At 42.2% G+C, this 20,250-nt stretch overlaps 1 protein-coding gene across 1 annotated transcript in view; it reads right to left on the reverse strand.

Annotated features, from left to right (window-relative positions):
- Window positions 1-20,250, reverse strand: part of GABRA5 (gamma-aminobutyric acid type A receptor alpha5 subunit) — a gene marked incomplete at its 5' end in the record, with an annotated part of 54,149 nt that overhangs the window by 14,291 nt on the left and 19,608 nt on the right. Inside the window, 1 exon segment of the mRNA XM_021412309.1 lies at window positions 14,677-14,759. Coding sequence (XP_021267984.1) covers window positions 14,677-14,759 — 83 coding nt within the window.

A 20,250-nucleotide genomic window follows, 5' to 3' on the forward strand; every position in this document is an offset into this window, starting at 1 on the left:
CCCCCTCAGTCCATAAGTACCCTTGTGAGAAACTTATAGCTCTGACAGGAATAGGCTACCCAACATCCCTTGGTGTGGCAGCTGAACCTTGATCATATCTTTTCTGGTCATCTAGATAAACCTCTGGGTACCTGTGTGCTTGTACTAGGTATGTGTCTTCCTACCTCAAACCTTCTGCCACACTTTCCCCTCAAACTCTAGTTATCCCAAACTTGACTACCAGAAGCTCCAGCCCCGCTTCTGATAACACATGCAGTATAATTAGGCATAGTCATATTGAAAGCCGAATGTGTGGGAGTAGTCTAGAATAATGTCATTTTGCTTTTGTGATAGAGCTGTTGCTAATGGAGAGATGGCATTATTCACTGTCACACCAAATTGTGTAAAAACCTCCCTCTGCTTAAGTAAAGCTCTGGTAGGTTTTCAATCTCTAAAGCACGAAAAATTTCAGCTCCTGATTTCTAGCGTTATGGGAAAGTTTTACTGCTGAGCAGGGAGTAAGGTCCTCACCACCTTTACACAGTGCACACAGGGGAGCAAGGAGACTCCCAGAGAGTGACAGGAAAATGCAGTAAATGCTTTGGGTTAGAAAACTGGAAGAATACTGCCGGTGTTGTCACAAAAGCAAACCCAAATTCAAAGCCACTGAAAATACAAGTGAGGATGCTTGACTTTCATTCTAATTTAAGCAAGTGGGCTTCTTCTGTTATTCTAAATCCAGTAATTACTTTGGTGTTCTTTACCATTATTTTGCTGGCTTGCCAAGGAAAGTTGGATGCCTCATTCAGTTTTTCCTTCTCATCTAAGCTCACTCTTCCAAAGGACAAAACGGAACCAGTTTAGATGAACAACAGAAAATATAGAGAGGTATGATATAATCAGAAGCACGAAAATGGCAGCAGACATTTATTTCTAGTGGGCATTTGATAAATGGCTGCAGACTTAGCACCTAACAGAATGATGAAATGAAGTCATTTCTTCTCATATCTGTTTATTGATGAGTGAATCCATTTTTCTCCATTCTAACGTCCAACACACACAACAGTGAATATAAAACTCGTAAAGCCCTATTTTCCTGTTCTCCCACACACTCCGCTATCTTCCCACTCTCACATGTCTGGCAAGGTGAACAGCAATTGGTCCTTCTTACACCAGTGAACAGAGGAACAGATGAGCAACCACAACCACAGGGAGGAACCGATCTACCAAAGCAAAGCACCCAGTTGGTAAGAACTAGATGAACCCTGCCATTCGTCTTGGCAATGCAGGCTGCCTTGTCTTCCCTTAGATTAATCATACATGAACTAGAAAAGCCACTCTGGGACAACTGCTCACATCGATTCGTTGTCCCCTTTCAAGGTGTTTCTGCTACAGTTTTGGTAAAGCGCTACAGAAGGGATTCTAAGAGGACAAAAAGGAGATGTTCAGATGCCCATTCCTATGAATGAAGCAGTGTGAGGTGCACAGCACCCTCCCATACATTCAGCGAGCAACCCATGAACAGGGAGCCGTCGCCTGCCACAGCCCTCACCACAGGATGCTATTTCTTAGCTCCTTAAGGCAAATAAACCCTAATATCCCAAATATGGATATCTGAGTGCAAACTTGAGATCTATGGGATCCAGACAAAATTTTTCAACGATTTTTTTAAGCGATCATCACTCATGAAGAAAACAAAATCCACAGTGATGTCTGCTGAGAAGTTTTCATAAGCATATGACAGGACAGAAAATATTTCAGGAAAAATAATCTCAAAACTCTCCCCACTATCCTTGGTAGACCTCACAAGAAACCATAAACTAGCACCTGGATAATGATGCAAACTTGCGTAACGTGGGATGTCAGCATACAGATGCACACCTTGCACGTTTGAGCTACATTCCACAATTAAACAATCAGTTTAGCCACAGTCCAAGACTCAAATTCTTCTTTTAGAAATACATCAGACAGAGAATGAATTAACCTAAAAGGATGCTGCAGAAAGATGACTTACTGTTTTTTATTTTACTCATTACAACTGCATTGCTGCAGTCTTAGCCTTTATCATCATATTACACGCCTCAGGATCATCACACTGCCAGATTTTAGAAGTATTGCTAATCCTTATTAAAGTCTGTTGTGAAAGTTGTGTACACTGTTTTTTAGAAACTCTAGTTATAATCTCAATATGCACAGAAGTATCTATCTTTCCATCTTTCTGTCTATGTATTTGACTCACTTAGAGACTGTTAGATAACTCAGTAGATATTCAGTCACAGAGACTTTTGCAGGGAGTAGAACAGTGCTGCTGATAAGCCATAATGTATCAGCTTGGATTCTGAAAGGCTGGGATTCTTCTGGATTGTACATGAACACTTTTTACCTTATTATACAGCATCTGTCAGTGCTTGTGTCTATACAACTAAGGCTAGATTTGAACTATGTAATTGGAATTTCCCTTTAAATTGAGTTGATAAGAATGAATTGATGTACAAATGAGGACTCTATACACTCCATAGGAAGAAATCTAGTAAAAATGTATTTTTAAATATAAAAACAGCAAGACAGTGCTGAAAATACATGATTTGGATCTGGGGGAAATAGGTTTTTTTTTAAAATGTAAACTATTGAGATAAAATAACAATTTAAATACTGAGAGATATGTATTCACATATTCAATGATTAAGAGCCTAAAATCAAGACTTTTTCATAGTATGGTGATGAATTCCGCTGTTCTTAGGGAATTTGAGTGTCACAGAAATTATGTTAGGGACCTGAAATCATCAGAAGACTGACTATTTAAACTGGGATGAGCTTATAGCATCTTGATAAACGGCATGAATGATTTGAATTTGTGCTATAGAAAGAAGCACAACATGTATAAATACAAAGGGTCATAAATTGGAATAGAAGTAGAATCCTGGAATGGTTGAGGTCAGAAGGAACCTCTTGGGATCATCCAGTCCAACCCCTGCTCAAGCAGTGCCACCTACAGCCAGCTGTTCAGGACCATGTGCAAGCAGCTTTTAACTATCTCCAAGGAAGGAGTCTTAACAACCTCTCTTAGCAGCCTGTTCCCCTGTTTGACCATGATCGCTGTAAAAAAAGAGTTCTCTTGTGTTCTGATAGAATTTCACCGATCTTAATTTGTGCCTATTGTCTCGTCTTGTCTTTGGGCAGCACTGAGAAGAGCCCTGCTCCTTCTTTTTCAATCCCTTCCATCAAGTATAAACCCCCTGAGCCTTCTCCTCTCAAGGCTTTCCCAGCCAGTTCTAGCTTTCTCAGCCTCTTACCATATGAAAGATGCTCTAGCCTTTAAATTATATTTGTGGTCCTGCACCTGACTTGTTCCACAAAGTCCATATTTTTCTTGTATGCGGGAGCTTGGAACGGGTGCTCCAAATGTAAGGAGAATTGAAAAACTCAGAATGAAATATTTTGGGCATGACACAGTATCATCTAGATGGGACAACAGAGGACCTCCAAGGAGAAAATTATTGTCATGGGCTTAAACCAATTCTTGTATGAAACTGGTGAGAAAATACAACAGGACACCATTGGCTGTAAAACAGTTAGTGGGAAGTTCAGCCTTACTAAAATCATCACTGCTTCTGTCCTTCCTGAACTTACAATAAAAACATAATTTGATAATATGGGCAATATTTTATATGTTTTCCCAATACAAAGTTTTATTTGATTTTCTTTTCGCATTCCACAGGGAATAGAATAGGATGTTTCAGAAACGTGCTAGACAGGTCTCAAGGGACTTCATTACTAAGAAACAGTAATATAGCTTTACTGATCATTACTAAAAAAATAAAGCCTTAAGTTAGATAGAAAGGACTTTGTTTCAGAATGTAATTTGTAAGTCACCTCTGGAAAAGGTGGGAATAGGAATGTGACAGAAGTGTCTATGGCTTGGAAATTAAATGGAAACACTGACTGTACCCACAAGGTGGTGAGAAATACAAAACTGAAGATGACTGTGAAATCCATTTTGAGACAGAGAGTTTTATGATGTCCCTTCAGCTTTTGAAAGCAAGTGACAGGTGGAAGGTCCTGTTTAATTCTAGTTCTAGTTCAGGGGGGAAAACTCTAAATGTGACCCTATTTAGAGCTCAGAATCATAACGCAAAGGAAAAAGAAATCCCTCATGACTTTGCCTGAAAGAAACTTTGTAATTTTGAAGGTGTGATTCATGATCAGCAGAGGCAAGGCTACTGACTGCTTTAATACAATGAATTAGCTATTTGCAAGCTGGTACACTAAATCACAGGCATACCAATTATGAATGTAAAACGAATACTAACAAACAGTTGTGCTGGTAATACACTCAGGCACCTCACAGGATGCTATTACACAGCTTAAGAACAGCCCTGAGCTAGGAGCTGTGCAGAGCAGCACACAATTTCCCTCAAGGATCATTGTGGAGACACAATTTGGCCATTGGAGCACTGCCCCTCTGAGAGGTGTGCGTATTTGCTGCCACCGCTGGCAACACTGATGATTCACTGCCCATCTTGCATGCCCACACAGCAATGGGGCTGCAGTCTGACTGGAGCAGATATTCCCCAAGCACAGAGATTGCAACAGCGAACTGATGCCTCATTGTGAAATCTGACAATGCAGGTACCTGGGCTAAAAACCATGCACAGTGTACCAATCAGAGCTGTGTGCCCTGGGAGAACTGGCCCTCCGGCTCCATTCAGAGAAAGAAAGGAGCAAACAGAGTTTTCCTGGTGGGATGCCCTGGAGCACCTCAAAGGGCAACAGACTGGCAGGTTAAGACAACGGAACTGTGCCACTCTTTGCTGTGGGATGCTGCCATGGGTAGGCTGAAAGGGGTGACTACACAGGAGTTGCTGTAGGGTTGCTGTACGCCCAGTTGTTCTGCAGCACCAGGTCATCTTCCCAAAGTGGCTGCTCTCATCTGGAGCAGGTGATGTCTTCCTTCTTTTGCTTATTCCCTTCCAACCCCCGTTTCTTCCTCTCACTGCCCTCAGTACTTACAATATCTTCCTTTTTTTCAGGACTTAGCAGCACCTGTCTCAGCCTAGAACTAGTCCAGTAATTGATTTTGCACCACATGTAATGGTGGCTACACATATATGTATATATATCATATAGAAGGGGTCGAAAGAAGGCCCTGATGCCACCTTTTATTTTTTGCTGTTACAGCTGGTATAAGTACCTCTTGCAAGAGGACTACAGCAACAGAGCAGTAGGATGTGATGGGATGACATTTAAACATTTGAAATATCCTGGGACCTCCCTGACCCTACACAGGTATTTGTAGGCCAGGCAAGTGGTAATTCCAAATTGGCTGACCAGTCTGAGTGCTGTAGTAACACTTAATGAACTCTGAATTTGCAGTCAGCGTACTAGGCAGTTATATAAACTGCTTCATTAGATAAAATAGCATAGTCATGAGGAAGATACTCGAGATTTAATTTATTTTTTGCTAAGCAAATAAAAGTATCCTGCAAAGTGTGACTGACGCCATTACTCAAGTTGCACAGTATCTTACTCTGTAAGCAATCTGTATTACAGTGGTTCACTCATTTTGCAAGCTGACACCTCATATCAGCAAAGATAACGCAATCAGCTCTCCAGGAGCACCACCAAGGTTTCCTTTGAGAAAAACTGAGTGAATTTTAGGAAAGACTCAATTTGATCTTGTTTTGAAGGGTGCTTTCAAAAACATGGTGGTTTTGGCCAAATCTAACTACATGGATTGAAACCATGACTTCACCATAATGAATGAAAGTTCTTCCCACCCCCCTTCAGTGGTACCAAGGACTCTCCCATCGTAGGCAGCACATCTACTGATCTACTATTCAGAGCATCACGATTTATGCATCAGTACGACCTAAAACCAACCAAGAAAAATTGGAACTACCTGCAGAACTAAATATATGCCTTTTTTTTTTCTGAAACCAGTCCCTTAATGAAGACATTTACAACTCTCAGAAGTACTGCTACACTAATAACACTGTGTGCATGTATAATCAATAGGCAGGCAGAGGCAGTAAGCTGAAATGTTATTCAGTCACTTTAACACTGCTCAGAGATCACAGTCACCAGAACTTATTCCCTGTGCCCAAGCTGCAGTCATGTAAATCTCAGAAGTGGGAAAACTCCCAAGCCCCTGACGTCAGAAAAGAGATCCTCCCATTCCCATCCTCTGCTGCTAGCCTGGAGATTCAAGCTTAGCTGGGTTTTCCTAAGTCCTGGGAGCCAACCCTTTAGAAGGTGTATTGCTATTTGATATACCATCCCATGCTGCAATATGATTGAAAACATCAGGCATATGAGGCTACTCGTAACTCTGAAAAGCAATGTTTGCTCCAGCGCTCTTCAGGGCAGCAGTGCAAAATAAGGAATACTTGCAGTCCCAAAAACGGATGCTGGTGTGGAGACGGAGCAGCACAACTTCCCTTTCTGCACCCAGCACTAAGATGGAGGTTGACCTTCTGGAAGAGACGCTACACTTTTCAGCCTGTGAATACAGGCTGCTGTGGGGGGGTCACAGTATAGCCTTGTATTTAGGAGAAGGGGGTTGCTGCAAGCTCTCTCATCCTTCCCCTCCCTGCACCTCTCACTTGTATATCACCAAGGCTTTTATCACTAAGGCTTTTTCATTTCCCTTCCTATGGAGCACAAAAGGAGCATTTTGTTAATGAGCACAGAACCGCTCGAGGCCACCAGTTCAAGCTGCCTCAATGGTGAATAAAAGCCCTTTCCATCAGGAGCCTGTCCTTATCAGAGGAACCGCCATTTCACATTTCGTCTGTCACCGCACTAAAATGTCCCTTCTTTGGGAACCTTTCCCTCCTGCCCACAGAGACTCGGGCCCAAAGGCACTTAGCTATTTGTCTTCCCTGTACACAAGTGCACATTTCCTTATCTACAGCCATCAGCTGACCTATTTTAGTCATCTGCTTTAGGAGGAGATTAACCTGAGCTTAAAAATATCTGTTCCTCTCCCCTGACCGTAAGAGGGTGAGAGTGGTTAGCTCAGCTGTATATATTTACTCTGCAGAAATATAAATTTAGAAGAGAAGAATCCCATCTCCGCTGACAGATTTAATACTGGATGCCTTCAGCAAAGCGGCTAGCTGGTAGCGCAGGCTGGACGTGAGCAGACTTTCAGCAGACATGGTGTGGGAATGGGCAAAAAGAACCAGCCCTTCAGGCTTTCCCTCTTCCATTTCTTCACCAAGCACAGCACAAACAACAACTTCTTTTGTAGAAACTTGCTGAGCTTGAACTGCAGCTTGCACTGCACCAGCTTTCAGTACAGAGGATGGGGCTAACATGGACTCGGCAATTTGGAGGGAGGACTGATGGTTGATGAGAGACCAAGATGTCAGGAAAGAGCTGCCAGAAACTGAATTTTCAGCAGTGTCTTGCAGCTTTTCTCTCTCTTTCCCCAAAACCGTAGGCAAGTCATTTTGTCATTAGTGTAGTGCACTAGCATTGGGAGGCTCTAATTGAACCTAGGGACCCAAAACGACAGAGGCAATAAAAGCAGGTAATGAACCACTCTATCTTTGCTCAGAAGAGACTGTAATTGCTCTTTGCCTACTCCATCCCCACCTGCAAGAGGCAGGCAGTGGAGACCTACCTGCCTCACATCAGTACCACGAGAATGACTTTGGAAGCATTCATGAAATATTTACAAGCCACGGAAATGGCCACCTTGGAAAGTAACAACCATTAAAAACCTGTCTTGTAAAGCAGTGGTGCAGTATTTACCCATTTGTCCCATTTACAAATAATATCCCATTTACCAGTGGCATAAACCCATGATCCATTGTCGGCAACTGTAAGCCCTCAGTGTGCTTTTTGGGGCATTACGGGCCACATAATGTCTTTGCAGGTTTGCACCCAAGGATCATTTGTGAGCTACAGATGCCTTAAGCCAATGAAGCAGAGAGTATCTGCATGTTATTTTCTACTGCTGACAACTCAATTTGAATCATGGTTTTCCTGCAGTCAGGCAGTTGCACAGCCTTTAAATTTAGCCTGAAATCTCCAGAGTGGGAAATACATGCTGATGTTTGTACCAACAGCAAAGCACCTGGATCTCCGTGCTGCTCTGCCACAACAGCGTCTAGACCTCTTTCAGGCAAGATAAAAACACTGTTGTGTATCTCCACACCAGCTGCTTCTGTGCCTTTTTATTCCTTGAGCTCAAAGCCAATGCTGGTCAAGCTTTTTCCTTCCAAAAAGGCTGTTGTGTGCGGGCCACCTCCCAAGAAAAGGGACTACCCACCAGGCAGGAGGCTGCCGACTGAGCCCCAGGGAAGCACACCTTACCAATACAAAAACCAGTTTTAGTAACTGTGATCCAGGTGGCCCTCAGGGCTGGAAGGGAGCTGAGCCTGCGGCTGCTGCACCTCAGCGTTTGTGGTAAGACCACAGGTTTTTCAGACAATTATTCTTTCTGACCTCCCATTTCAACTCTATTATGAACCTGAGGGGAAAAGCTACCGGCTTCTGAACAGATGATCACAAAGAATAGGAAGTCACTGATCCAGAACCAGGCAGTATTTCACAGGAAAGCAATCGCACCCAGAGGATGGGATGGTGGCAAATGCTGAATTTTTAATGTATTTTTAAAATTCTCTCAGCGCAGACCTGAGTGTACATGACAAAGGCTCGGAAAAACAAATTAATGACAGTGACTGCAATTGCTTAGGAGGTAACTAGCACAGCTTCTCCAGCATTTTCTGCAGAGTCCTGAACCTGCAGGTGGAGGGAAACTGACTACCTGATAATTTTAGGGAGCTTTTAGAAAGGGCCGCTTTTTACTTTTGTCACTCTAAAAGGTGTGACTTTGATGGAAAACCTACCACAAGAGTAAGAAGTTAGAGACATCCTGATTGGTAAGTTTTGCTCCATGATGGGGTCCCATAATAATAACTGCCACAGAAACATGAATCATACAGCCCAGGCCCAGCTTTTTAAATTCTCAGCAGATTTCTCTTGAGAAAAGCCTCTTAGATTTCTGAAAAATGCAAATATTGCAGTGTTTCCTTTTAAGCACCATGCTCCCTCAGTCTCCTGCCCTTTGGGAGCTCCAGGCTGCACTGCTTCACATGGTGTGGGACAGAACACGAGGGTGAAGCTGCTGGCAGCACGGACTGCTCAAAATGCCGACTGAGGATGTGCCTGTGTTGCTACAGATGCACATTTGAATCGAATACAGGCTGTGCTGTGGCACCTGTGAGAATACAGAAGTAATTATTGGTATAACCTACCCCCTCAGTGTAGGAGAAACACAAAGCTCAAATAAGATACTTGCAGAAATAGTGAAGTTGTCTTTATACAGAAGAGCTTTTAGTTTTGACTTTTTTTTTTTTTAACTCCCTTGAAAAAAATGGGACTTCCAGTGTAAAAAGCTATCTCATACCTAGAAGAGAGAGAAAAGCTCACTACCAATATATGCAATACCTAACTAATCTCCAGGAACTAGTTCTTTGGAACAATGTGCAACAGAGGTATCTATTTCTGAGCTAGCTATGTGGAGAAAAATGGATTTCTAAGTTTCTTATCTACATCTGAGATAGTATTGCAGAGAAATAGGAAATTCTAAAATATGATTCATCTCATCCTTAGGGAGTCATCAAAAATAGTTCTAATGAACTGCACTACCAAAGTACTTACTTCCTTTCAATGGCCATAAAAGGAGTCTAGACAACTCACTGCTATGTCGTTGTCGAGGTAAAATTGTCACAGATCCACCCCATCCATTTTCCAAGGCTCTGCTATCAATGCACAGCTTTCAATACAAGACCAACTACTCTGCCCATTCTGGAGCAGTGCATTTCTAATGTCCTGCAACAGATAAGAGCCACAGCAGATCTGGGGGAGCCTAGTGGCTCTTGTGGTACCCCTATGATTTTTTGAGTATGTTTCAGCCGTGAGTTTATGTATCAAAAACTTCTGATTGATTTTTTAAAACACAGCCCCAGAAATAATAATGTGTCCAGAATTTCAAGGAATCTAGTGGAAAATAATAGCAATTTCTATTAGGTGGTCTCTACCTTCTCCACTAATTCTAAGGGATACATGGGAAATAAGTTTAGGCTTGATTACTATGATTTACTAGCTAAACAAGCAAAATTAAATCTCAGGTTCAAGCTAACTGTCTAGACTGCTTTTATCTGATGCTGTCACAAGCATCTCTTTCAACAAGTCTGGAGATCCACATTAAGGGAAACAAATTCCAATTAAAGTGGTGATTGGTAACTGGTGGTAGCATGTGGTGGAAGAAGAGGGAAAAGAAATACATAAATATCTTAGAAATCTTAGTCATCAACTAGTTTTAACTTATTTTTGTCATTCAGGTGTTCACTGCAATGGAGGTGTCTTAAGCAGTGATAAACTTAGAAAAATATAAAAGACTTTACTTGAGCAAGCAGTATTTAATTATTTGTATACAAGGCTTTCGGTCACAGATTTTGTGAGGCTGAATACATTGCTATCACTTTTCACTAAAAAGGAATTTGAGTCTGTTTCCTGCAATCCGTTTTGGAGTTGTCCCTCCACATCTGGAGTTCTCTCACTGTCTCACAGAGTTTTAGTCTGGGGAAGTGTAAAATCAAGAAACTCCCTGCAGGTGCTTTCACCTCAGAACTATCCTGAGCACCATGGAGAAACTTCAACACTGGTAGAAGTTCCTGAAAAAAAACTTTTTTGGAGAAATTTCTCAGCATCTGTCAGTGTATGGATTGTTTGTGAACAGTAAGAACGTTACTAGTGCTAGTTCACTGCTGCAATAAAATCTTGGGGTTTTGGTGAAGTTCCTGTCTTCTCATTACTCTGACTTCAGCTGCCTCAGAGAAAAACAATCTAAGTGTGTCTTCTGTCACAGAAATAGCCTGTGCACCTTCCCTTTCAAAAGCTGCAGAAGACAACATGACTCAGTTTGAGCTGTTAAAAGGGAAGATGTACATAAACCATATTAATGTCTTTCTTCAGAAGCCATAAATTTTACTTAGCACTGTTTTCTCACAGTCTGCAAACTCTCAGTGCAATCTATGATGATCAGTCTTCTCCATCTGCATATTCACATGAAATTCATCAGGAATAAAAGCCAGGCCTGTTTTTCTACAGCACCACTCGCAAGCTAGAGGGAATCTCATTATTTTCAGAATATTCATTAGGATCTCCACTTCCTCTAATAAGAGTAGGATTTTTTTCTTTTTTTCCCCCAACTAAGTGACTAGTGGACAACAGACTCATGCATATATCCATTCCTCAATGCAAGATCTATGTACTCAGAGATGGTGCCTTCAAAACACTGTTGCCGTAAGTAGATACTCCCTTCCAATATCTGACATTGTTAAAGCACCAGTTAACATTCACTAATAGCAATTAACTAATTCATCTTCAGGGGAATCCTGCAAGCTAGGTAAAACTGATATAATTAACACATGAGTAAAATGAGATTTAGGAGTTAAGTCAGTTGCCTGGGCAGAGGCCTTCATGGTCTAGTGGATTAGACATCTGTCCCTCCAACCAAAGAAGTTGAGTCTAATCCTTTTTCTGACATTGATTTGCTGTGTGGCCTTACGGAAAGTCAATTAACTTCTCTGCCTCAGCTGCCCTGGAGATAATGATGCTTACCTTCCCAGTGACACATGGGCATTCAGAGACTGCACTCAACGATACTTTTAATGTACTCTTAAGGCCTCTCAGTGGAAGAGGTGAAACATTAAAGCTTCCTAGCTTTAATGCCCTTTCTGTCTTACCTAATTCCTCCTTCCCACACCAAAAATAGCTTGCTAAGGAGGAATTTCTTCAGGCTAAGATGCAGCTTGTGAAAACATGGCTGATGCCAAGAAGTGTCACCAGATCCTGTTTGGCCTGCAAATTTACTCAGAGTGCAGGTCAGTGCTAAAATTACCAGGGGAAGTTTATTTTGAAGAAACTAGCACCCCATGCCAAGCTGTTGTGACAGAGAACAGACTGCCATGGCGATCCCACCAGCACCCTGCCTTAGGGCCAGAGGAGCTTCCTTGCACAGCTTTGCCCCTCACACACCATCCCCAGCTCCCCAGCTGTAAGTGAGATTCCTATGGGGTGGCTTTACAAGTAGCCTTAGCATCATCAGGGGCACAAGCCTGGAGGGATAGCACTCATGTACCACACTGCAGGTTTGGGCTGGCCACCTTCAAGCACTGGGGAACCCTACCAAAAGCTGGAGGACATCTAAAATCTGCTCCATTCAGTTCATTAGTAGCTGTCCTTGAACTTCTGGCCTCTAGTAAGCATACCATTTCATGACATTCCATAGGGAATCATAGAAATGATCTAGGTTGGAAAGACCTTCAAGATCATCAAGTCGAAACAGCACGTAGAGGTATTACTTCTGTAGCTGGTATGTGAACTGCCCAGCAGCTATCTAGGTTGGGGGTATGTGCACATACATACCTTTATCTCTCTTTTTCTGTATTTGACCTTGCTTTGAATTATTTCTGCAAAATATTCTCTTGTCACATATAATGCTACTTCAGATCATAAAATCTCCTGTATTTTAATACAGCAAACCCCAGTGAAATGGGATATAAGAAATCAACATTTACCTTTATTTCTGTGAGGAAAATTAACACTCCTTCTCTTTAATATTGAAGGAAATGTCAGGGCTTTTTCCTTTTTGCTTGCAGAATTACAGCAACCTGCTCCCACCTGTGCTGACACACTGACACTCCCTGAAACCCCTCTTCCCACATACCCCTCCCATGTTGGTCACTTTGTTCTGCTGCCCTGCGCTCCCACTCACTGATCAGTGAGCACTCCTCTCCTCTTCACCCTCCTGGCTCCACTGACGTGTTTAACATTTGCTTTGATGCTAGTCCTTGAGGCTTTTCAAAATCCTTCTTGGAAAGAAAACCATTAAAAACAAATCCTATGGGGAAAGACAAGGAGAAAAGCTGAAGAAGAAAGCGCCTGTGCTTGTGTACAATACATCCCTGTATGTTTATTTTGTAGGATGACTTAATGCAAACCTGCATTGCTGGAAATAGGGAATAAGTGCTTTACTCTCCTCAAATACAGCTGGGCTAATTCAATAAAGCCTGACTTCTTGGCTGATACTTGTGCAAACATCTGCATATTACATTACAATAAAGTACTAATGAGCTGTCCGATCAATAACACAGATATTCTCAAGGCTGAAAGACTGCCCATAGCCTGTTCCTATGTATTTACTTACTGCAGAGACCATCAGTGTGAACCAGCAAAGGCTCCATGTCCAGACACTGCAGAAGAACTTAAAGATAACTTGCAGTAGCTTATAAAATATACTCTGGGATTGAAAACTGAGCGCAGCAAGTACCACAGACTGAAACCACAGTCCGCCTTCATATGTCTAATAAAAAAAATTTCAATATCTTTCCTGTGAATTAAAATTACTAGTACAGTATATAACATGCAACACCAGGAAGGACATCATCTTCTCATTTTTTTTTCCAGTAGCTTCGGTTTAACTCAATATACAAATAATCACACTTTCTTGTGAGATGCTTTCCCATTTTTAAGTTTGGAATGAAATGCATGGTTCACCTATATATTTTTTTTTTAAGTTGAACGTAAAGGAGTATTATACCTCCAGATCTGTATTGGCCTTTCAATAAATTAACACTGCCGAGGTAAACAGACACACTTGAACTGACAGTGACCCTGCAAAACATTGGTGGCTGTTTAGACAACACTGAGTTTGTCTGGACTGCAAGAGGGAGGGGAAAGCAGTTCATCCTAAGTTAGGTAATTTGGTAACCATTACTGTAAACAGTGCTTTTACTTCTTAGTATGATCACGAGAAGACAGTGCATAGCCAGTATTAAACCAGTGCAGATACAGAAGATAAAGGCATAGCTTAATCTTGGTAGGATTAGTGACTCTAAATTGATATGACTGAAAAAAAACATTGAAAAATGCTGAAGCTAGGTGGCTTCAGGGACAAGCAAAATGCCTTGCCCGGTAATTTTCAAAAGTCTTTAGAGACACTGATTGCACCTGGAACCTCTGATTTGATTACTGAAATAAAAAATGCCTACTCTAGTAGCCTCATCTGTACTTTAATTAAGAGCTTTGTATTTAAATATAACCATCTGATCCCCTGAGGTTATTTTTAAAGTAAGCTTCTGGCAAGGGACCAGTATGGTGGATTAGAGGCTTGGAACTGAGGAAAAATCATCGTTCAGCATGCAATTTAGAATAATGTGTGCATACACACAAAATATAAGTGTACACTAAATCATGTAACAAGATACAGGACTGGATTTATTAAAATCAAATGGAGAGATATTTCCCCTTTCAGTGTTCTAGTTCTCTGTTAATAAACGCAATGCACATATTGCACTGCAGTATGATTCATGTGAATACCATAACAGCACAATCAATCTGATATTTTCCAATGAAAGCCCCATTTTTCTACAAAAGCAAAAACTGCAGTCATCAATTTATCTGTCCACATCCACTACTGGATGTGTAGGCTGGCTGCTGCGCTTGGTATGGGTGAACACTACCCATCAGCTTTCAGCTGACCAGGGTGGACACAGGTACAGGTGGTATTAAAAGGAGAGGAGTAAGGGAAGGGCAAAGGATTTGCACAAAGTACCACTGAACACAAGAAGCCAGACAGCAAAGGGAATTTTATGGATCTCACTCGAGAAGATAACTTACAGCTTCCAAATTTTAATGGGCAGGCATGTGCGTCCATGGGGAAATCTTCAAGCTGCATGGGACACTCAGCAGAGATGGTCAGTCTGTAGAGGAGTAAAAAGAAAAGCCATCAGTTTCTGTCAGCACCTTCCCTGTAGGCCCATCGCTGTAATACGTGAGCACCGACACAAGCAAGCTTTTCCTGGCAGCCCCCAGCTCTTGCTGAAGTGCAGCAGCCCATGCCTGAGTGGGAGATAAAGCAGCTGGAGCACCGTGCTTGTGTCTGAGGCCTTATCTACTGCTCGGCCAGACCAACTGCTTTTATTTATGCAAGTGGTTTCAGCAACATTGTTCTTTCTTATTTGAATGTGCAGGGAGGCCTGCGCTGGGGCTCCTGCCACAGACCTTATTCCTATCTGCTTTCTGTAGATACTGCAACCAAACCTGGGATCTGACTCCTGAGTAAAGATCTGTTACAGATGCAAAGAAGCACTGACTTCTCCTATCTTAGCTACTGAAAAGGGTCTAACAGTCTCGTTCATCTTCTTTACCCCAAATTCTCTGAATACCAAAGAGGGAATAATGATAATGCTTGTGTTTTGCAAAGGACTTTTAAACAAATGAAAAGCACTGTGCACGAAATGAGTATAGTTACGTTTGCAGGACAGACTGTGACAGCATCTCCAAATAGATATTTTTTAAAATGAAAAAAAAACATCTGCCTGACTCCATACTTACTGCCTTGAATTACCACAACAGAATGAATATTCTGGGGACACCCATCAAGCTAAGCACATAGTACCACAGTTAGTTTCTGAACAAATCAGGCAGACCAGTTTGGTCCTACGTAGTGTGAATTACTACCAGGAAAAGAGGGCTGGGACACTGTGCCCAGCATATTGCCTGGGGAAACAGAGCTGCCCTGCCACTAGTGGGGAATTCCTGAGCTAGAGCGGACCTGTGGGAAGGAAAGGAAAAACTCTACACTGGAGACAGACATCCTACAGAGGTTCTGTGTGACTGGCAGATCAAGATGAATGCAAATAAAAGCCCGAGGCACATTTCTGAGCACTGTGATATATTAGTTTTATTGATATAAAATACATTAACAGTGCGAAAGCTGAGTTCACTAGGTGCATGCAGCACATAGCACAATGAGAATCTATTTTTAATTGGGCCATTTTGCTCATTGCATGCCTTAAATGGTTTTCTTGGGATGGTGAGGACGCAAATCTCATTTTATATTAAGAATACCCATATGCCTTTCCCACTTCACTGTCTCAGAGGCAACTGAGCAGAGACATACAAAGCACCAAAGACTGCCCTGTGTTGGGGTACCTCAGGACACTGTGGGAAGGGAGCCCTGGTTCCTCACCAAGCTGCTTCCCTGAGGGACAAAACTCTGCAAACAAAGCCTCAACACCCTGCCACCAGGATACCAAAGCATCCTCTCTTACTGCAGCAGCCTTGTGTAGCCAGATTGCCCACTTCTGATACTCCATGCTTCGTATTACCACACCAAAGTGAGTATTCTTGCTATGAGAACTCCTATCCAAAAGGATCATAAAGTGTAACAATCTGTCCGGGTACAGATGGCACAGCATTCAGCCAGTCCAATTCAATACAACACGATGATGCCTTACTGGGACACTCAGGCCACACAGACAATAAGCTGGGGGAAACAGCTCCACTCACTGCCAACATACAGAAATTCTGGAGCTCTATCAATACGTGGAAATGGCAAAATAAGGACACAGAAATGCAATAACATTGCTGGCTAGAGATGGTATTATGAGGATGATCTGAGAAACAGGGAGGGAGAAAGGGAAAAAGGCAAACAGCAATCAGCAATATCAGATATAAAGATAATAAACCATATTAAGAAAAAAAAAGTCCAATTCAGAACAGAGACAATGTATCATTTTTTGAGAATAGACAGGAAGTCTACTATATAGAAAAGAAATGACTAAAGCCTGAGATACCTGCCCTTAGGCAAAACTGCTCTTGGACTTTATTTCTGTAAAAGAAATTTCAAAATCACTAAAATATGGAGTTGTCTGCAGAGGAGACTGCCCTTGGGCACCAGAGCCAGCAAAGCCACAGTCACAGAGAGTGCTACATGGATGAATTTAACAATCTGGTGCTAGCAGCATCCTGTCCAGAACCTGCATGCTTTTCATAAAGATCACTCTAATGGGCACTTGAAAGCCAGCCTGCCATCCTTCCAGTACATTGTTATATCTCCCGTGCTAAGTATTGCAAATTTAATTTTCTTGATAAGTTAAGAAACTTTGCCCCAAGTGCCATCATAAAGCTGACGTTATACTGTAGTCCATCTCCTGTTTGTATGCCAATGGTTCAAATATTCTGTTTCAAAGGCTGCAGCTTTACAACACTTTAATACTCTGTATGTGTCATCTATAAACCTCAAAGAAGGGATCCTTACATCTCTTCTTATAACCCAAAACAGTTGTGGAATCAGGAAGCTAAGTGAAGGAAGATTCGATGCAGAATCACAAGACCTTCTGGTTCACTTGAATGTCCTATGAATTCTAACATACCTCTGGAAAATTTTCTTATGCGTAATGAGGAAGCCTGTTAACATTCCCGAGCTGAAACTGCGGATAAATGAAGACAAGGTGCACAGAGAATGTGACCCAGTGGAATTAAGTCCCTCCCGGAACCATTTTTGCCTGCAATAAATGAAAGGGTAACACGCACAGCTGGAGGGTACTGTGCAGCCAAGACTTGCCTCAGAAGCTGTAGCCTGTCTCAGGTACCAGCGTGATTCCTGTGCCCCCCCCGAATTCCCCATCCTGCAAAAGGCAGCATGTCCCTTGGGATGCTGCAGGTGCTATCTCCTGGGTCTGGGTCTCTGCAAAGAGAACAGAGTTTAGCAGCTGCAAGTGCACCTGGCTGCAGCCTTCCTTTTCATTGCACAGGTTTTCACTGAAAGAAGTTCCTTTTGCAAGTTATCTCTGATATTGGTATGTTATTTTCTTCTCACGTTTCCAATCCTAGGGCCACTCCTAACCTGGCCATCTTGATCAAGTGAGCTGGCTATGCCTTTTTCTTATACTCCAACCTTAAGAGCAAGCAGCTAAGGCCCTTATGTAATTTTAAAATGCTCGGTGAACACTCTCCTGGCTACCTCTTACCAGGTGTGCATTTTATGATGCAAGTGCAGCATCTTGTAACGGGCAACACAGCAGAAGCTTTGGTCATGCATCCTGACAGACTACATAGAGATTATCACCCTGAATTTCTGCAGAGAGCTCTGCACCCCACAGTAGTCGTTTTTCATTAATATGTGAGGACTTGAAAAAAAGCACCACAAAACTGACTCTCGGTTCATAGAGACTGGATTTCCTATTGCATGTGGGAGAAAAAACAGACAGCAGCCACCCCTTACGATTGCAGGGCTGGAAGTATGGGTCACTGCATACAGACTTGCTTTTTAGTGTACTCCTCAAGGTATGTATTCAGATCACAGCTCTGGGGTCACAAAGAAACTGGTATCTGGGTCTGCTCATTCAAACATCAGCTAGGGTGGTATTTGAACGTGATGGTTTTAAGCTCTGTGTCAAAGCTTGCACACCCCATCTTACACAGCTGATTACAACACAGTTCCTCCCAGATTGGTGTTATTGCAAGACGAGAAAGGAAACCTCGGCATGCAAATATAAACCAGCCTTTTAACACAGTTGCTCCAGAATAATCTGACTGTGCTCACTGTAGCAGTCACCTGAGCTACAGACCATCTCCACATCAGGGTTTTGCTGTCATAGCACCAGCACTGTTCAAACTACAGCTCTTTCAAGTAGAAATATTTAAAAGCTTCCCTCCTCCACTATCATTCTGTCTTAATAAAAGCCCTATAGGATCAGTTTCACTCAAACAGAGTTTTTGACAAGATTATAAGTAGCTGTTAAAGGTCTGTTACAATGGGAGGATGAAGCTCTAATTTTACTGAAGTTAAAGGTAAAATTCTGCCTGACTTCAGTGAGCCCAGTATTCATCCAAAATATGTAAGAAACCTTGGTTCCAGCCAGTGATTTATTAATAACTACAAAATTTCACTTTCATACACCATCCAAAAGTTGTTCATCCAGCAAAAACCTATAGCATACCTTAACTAACTGAGAAAAAAGTTGTCTACAAATTATTTCACATATTACCCATAATTGCACATTAAAGTTCCATCAAACTTATATTATGTCTAGCCTTTACTTTAAGAACATAAAGTGATTATCAATGTTCTATTTCAATGAAGTGCACTTTAGACGCATGAAATGAATATCCATGTAAGAAATAAAGCAAGACTTCATGGCAAGGCTTCCTCAGTTTGTAAAAGTCACCTTCAAACATTTCTGCTGGAGAACTGAGCGTGCCAATTCTTCCATGAGGCCATTCCTTTTTAACAGATGTGGGAAGAAAGAGTTGTTAAAGTCTAGGATGTAGCAAGGGAATAAATGGAGACGTTTGGGACCCAAACAAATAGTGAGGGTACTGCAGGGAGAGATAGGAGCTCCTTGGCAGCCCCCCAGGACCATTTTGCAGGACACTGCAAGGAGCTTCTCATTGTTCCCCTATTGCCCAAGAGGGGCTGAAAGGCACGGTGCAAATATTTAAGGGATGGGGAGGAGAAAGACTGGGAATGTTCAGGGAAGCCACCATGTACTTCTCTCAATGCAAAGAGTATCATCTACTACTACTCTTGGAAAAACTGCTGAGAGATTGAACAAAGCCATCACCTCTTTGGTGCAGTGGAAGTGTAAAAAACACTTTCTGGAGTGTTATCTACAGCTGCCAGATGGAAGGTGAGGGCAGTCACCTGCCTGGAGAGTGAGCAGACAGCCGCAGCAACCTGCTTTTTCTTATCAGATACTAGCTCCAGTATGCAAACAAAGGAAAGAAAAAAGAGAAAGCTTTAGAAGGAGAAAGCAAAAAGGAAAAGTCACCAGAGGCTTTTAGGAGAGGTTAACTCAAGCACTGAGTAACCGAGGAGGTACTGATGAAGCTGATGCATGGGAGGTTTTGTTGGCTGTGAGGTACTGGGATCAGTACCTCAGATATGAAGCTATCCCGCCTGCCCTAGACCACAGAACAGCTGAGCCTTCTGAGCTCCTTGTTTCTGTACACTGCCCGTGGACTGATTAAAGGGAGCATTTTAACAATGTGCTTTGGCCCTGTCTGTGCTGGAAGCTTATCAGTACTGTGGGGCTCAGGCCAGAATGGGTGTGAAGATTCAATCATGCCCTTCCCAGCATGAGGCCAGCTACCACCATTTTCCTCAGAAAAGGCAAAACGTTAACTTGAAACTCATCTCCAGCCTACCTATCTCAGCATCTCCCAAACATGACAAAACAAGAGTTAGGTGGATTCAACCTCACCCAAGCCATACCCCCAAATGAGAGACTTCACTGCTGGGTCAGACCAGGTACCCGCTCCAAAATAACCTCAGCAGAACAATTCATACTGTGCCAGCATCTCCAGTGCGAGCCCTTGTACACTCACATGAATAGCAGAATAATTGAGTCCTTTTTTTTTTTTTCAAACTTTGAACGCTAGGTTTGTGAAATTACTCATTTAGCC

This window comes from Numida meleagris, chromosome 1 (assembly GCF_002078875.1).
Source record: "Numida meleagris isolate 19003 breed g44 Domestic line chromosome 1, NumMel1.0, whole genome shotgun sequence".
Taxonomy (NCBI): Eukaryota; Metazoa; Chordata; class Aves; order Galliformes; family Numididae; genus Numida; species Numida meleagris.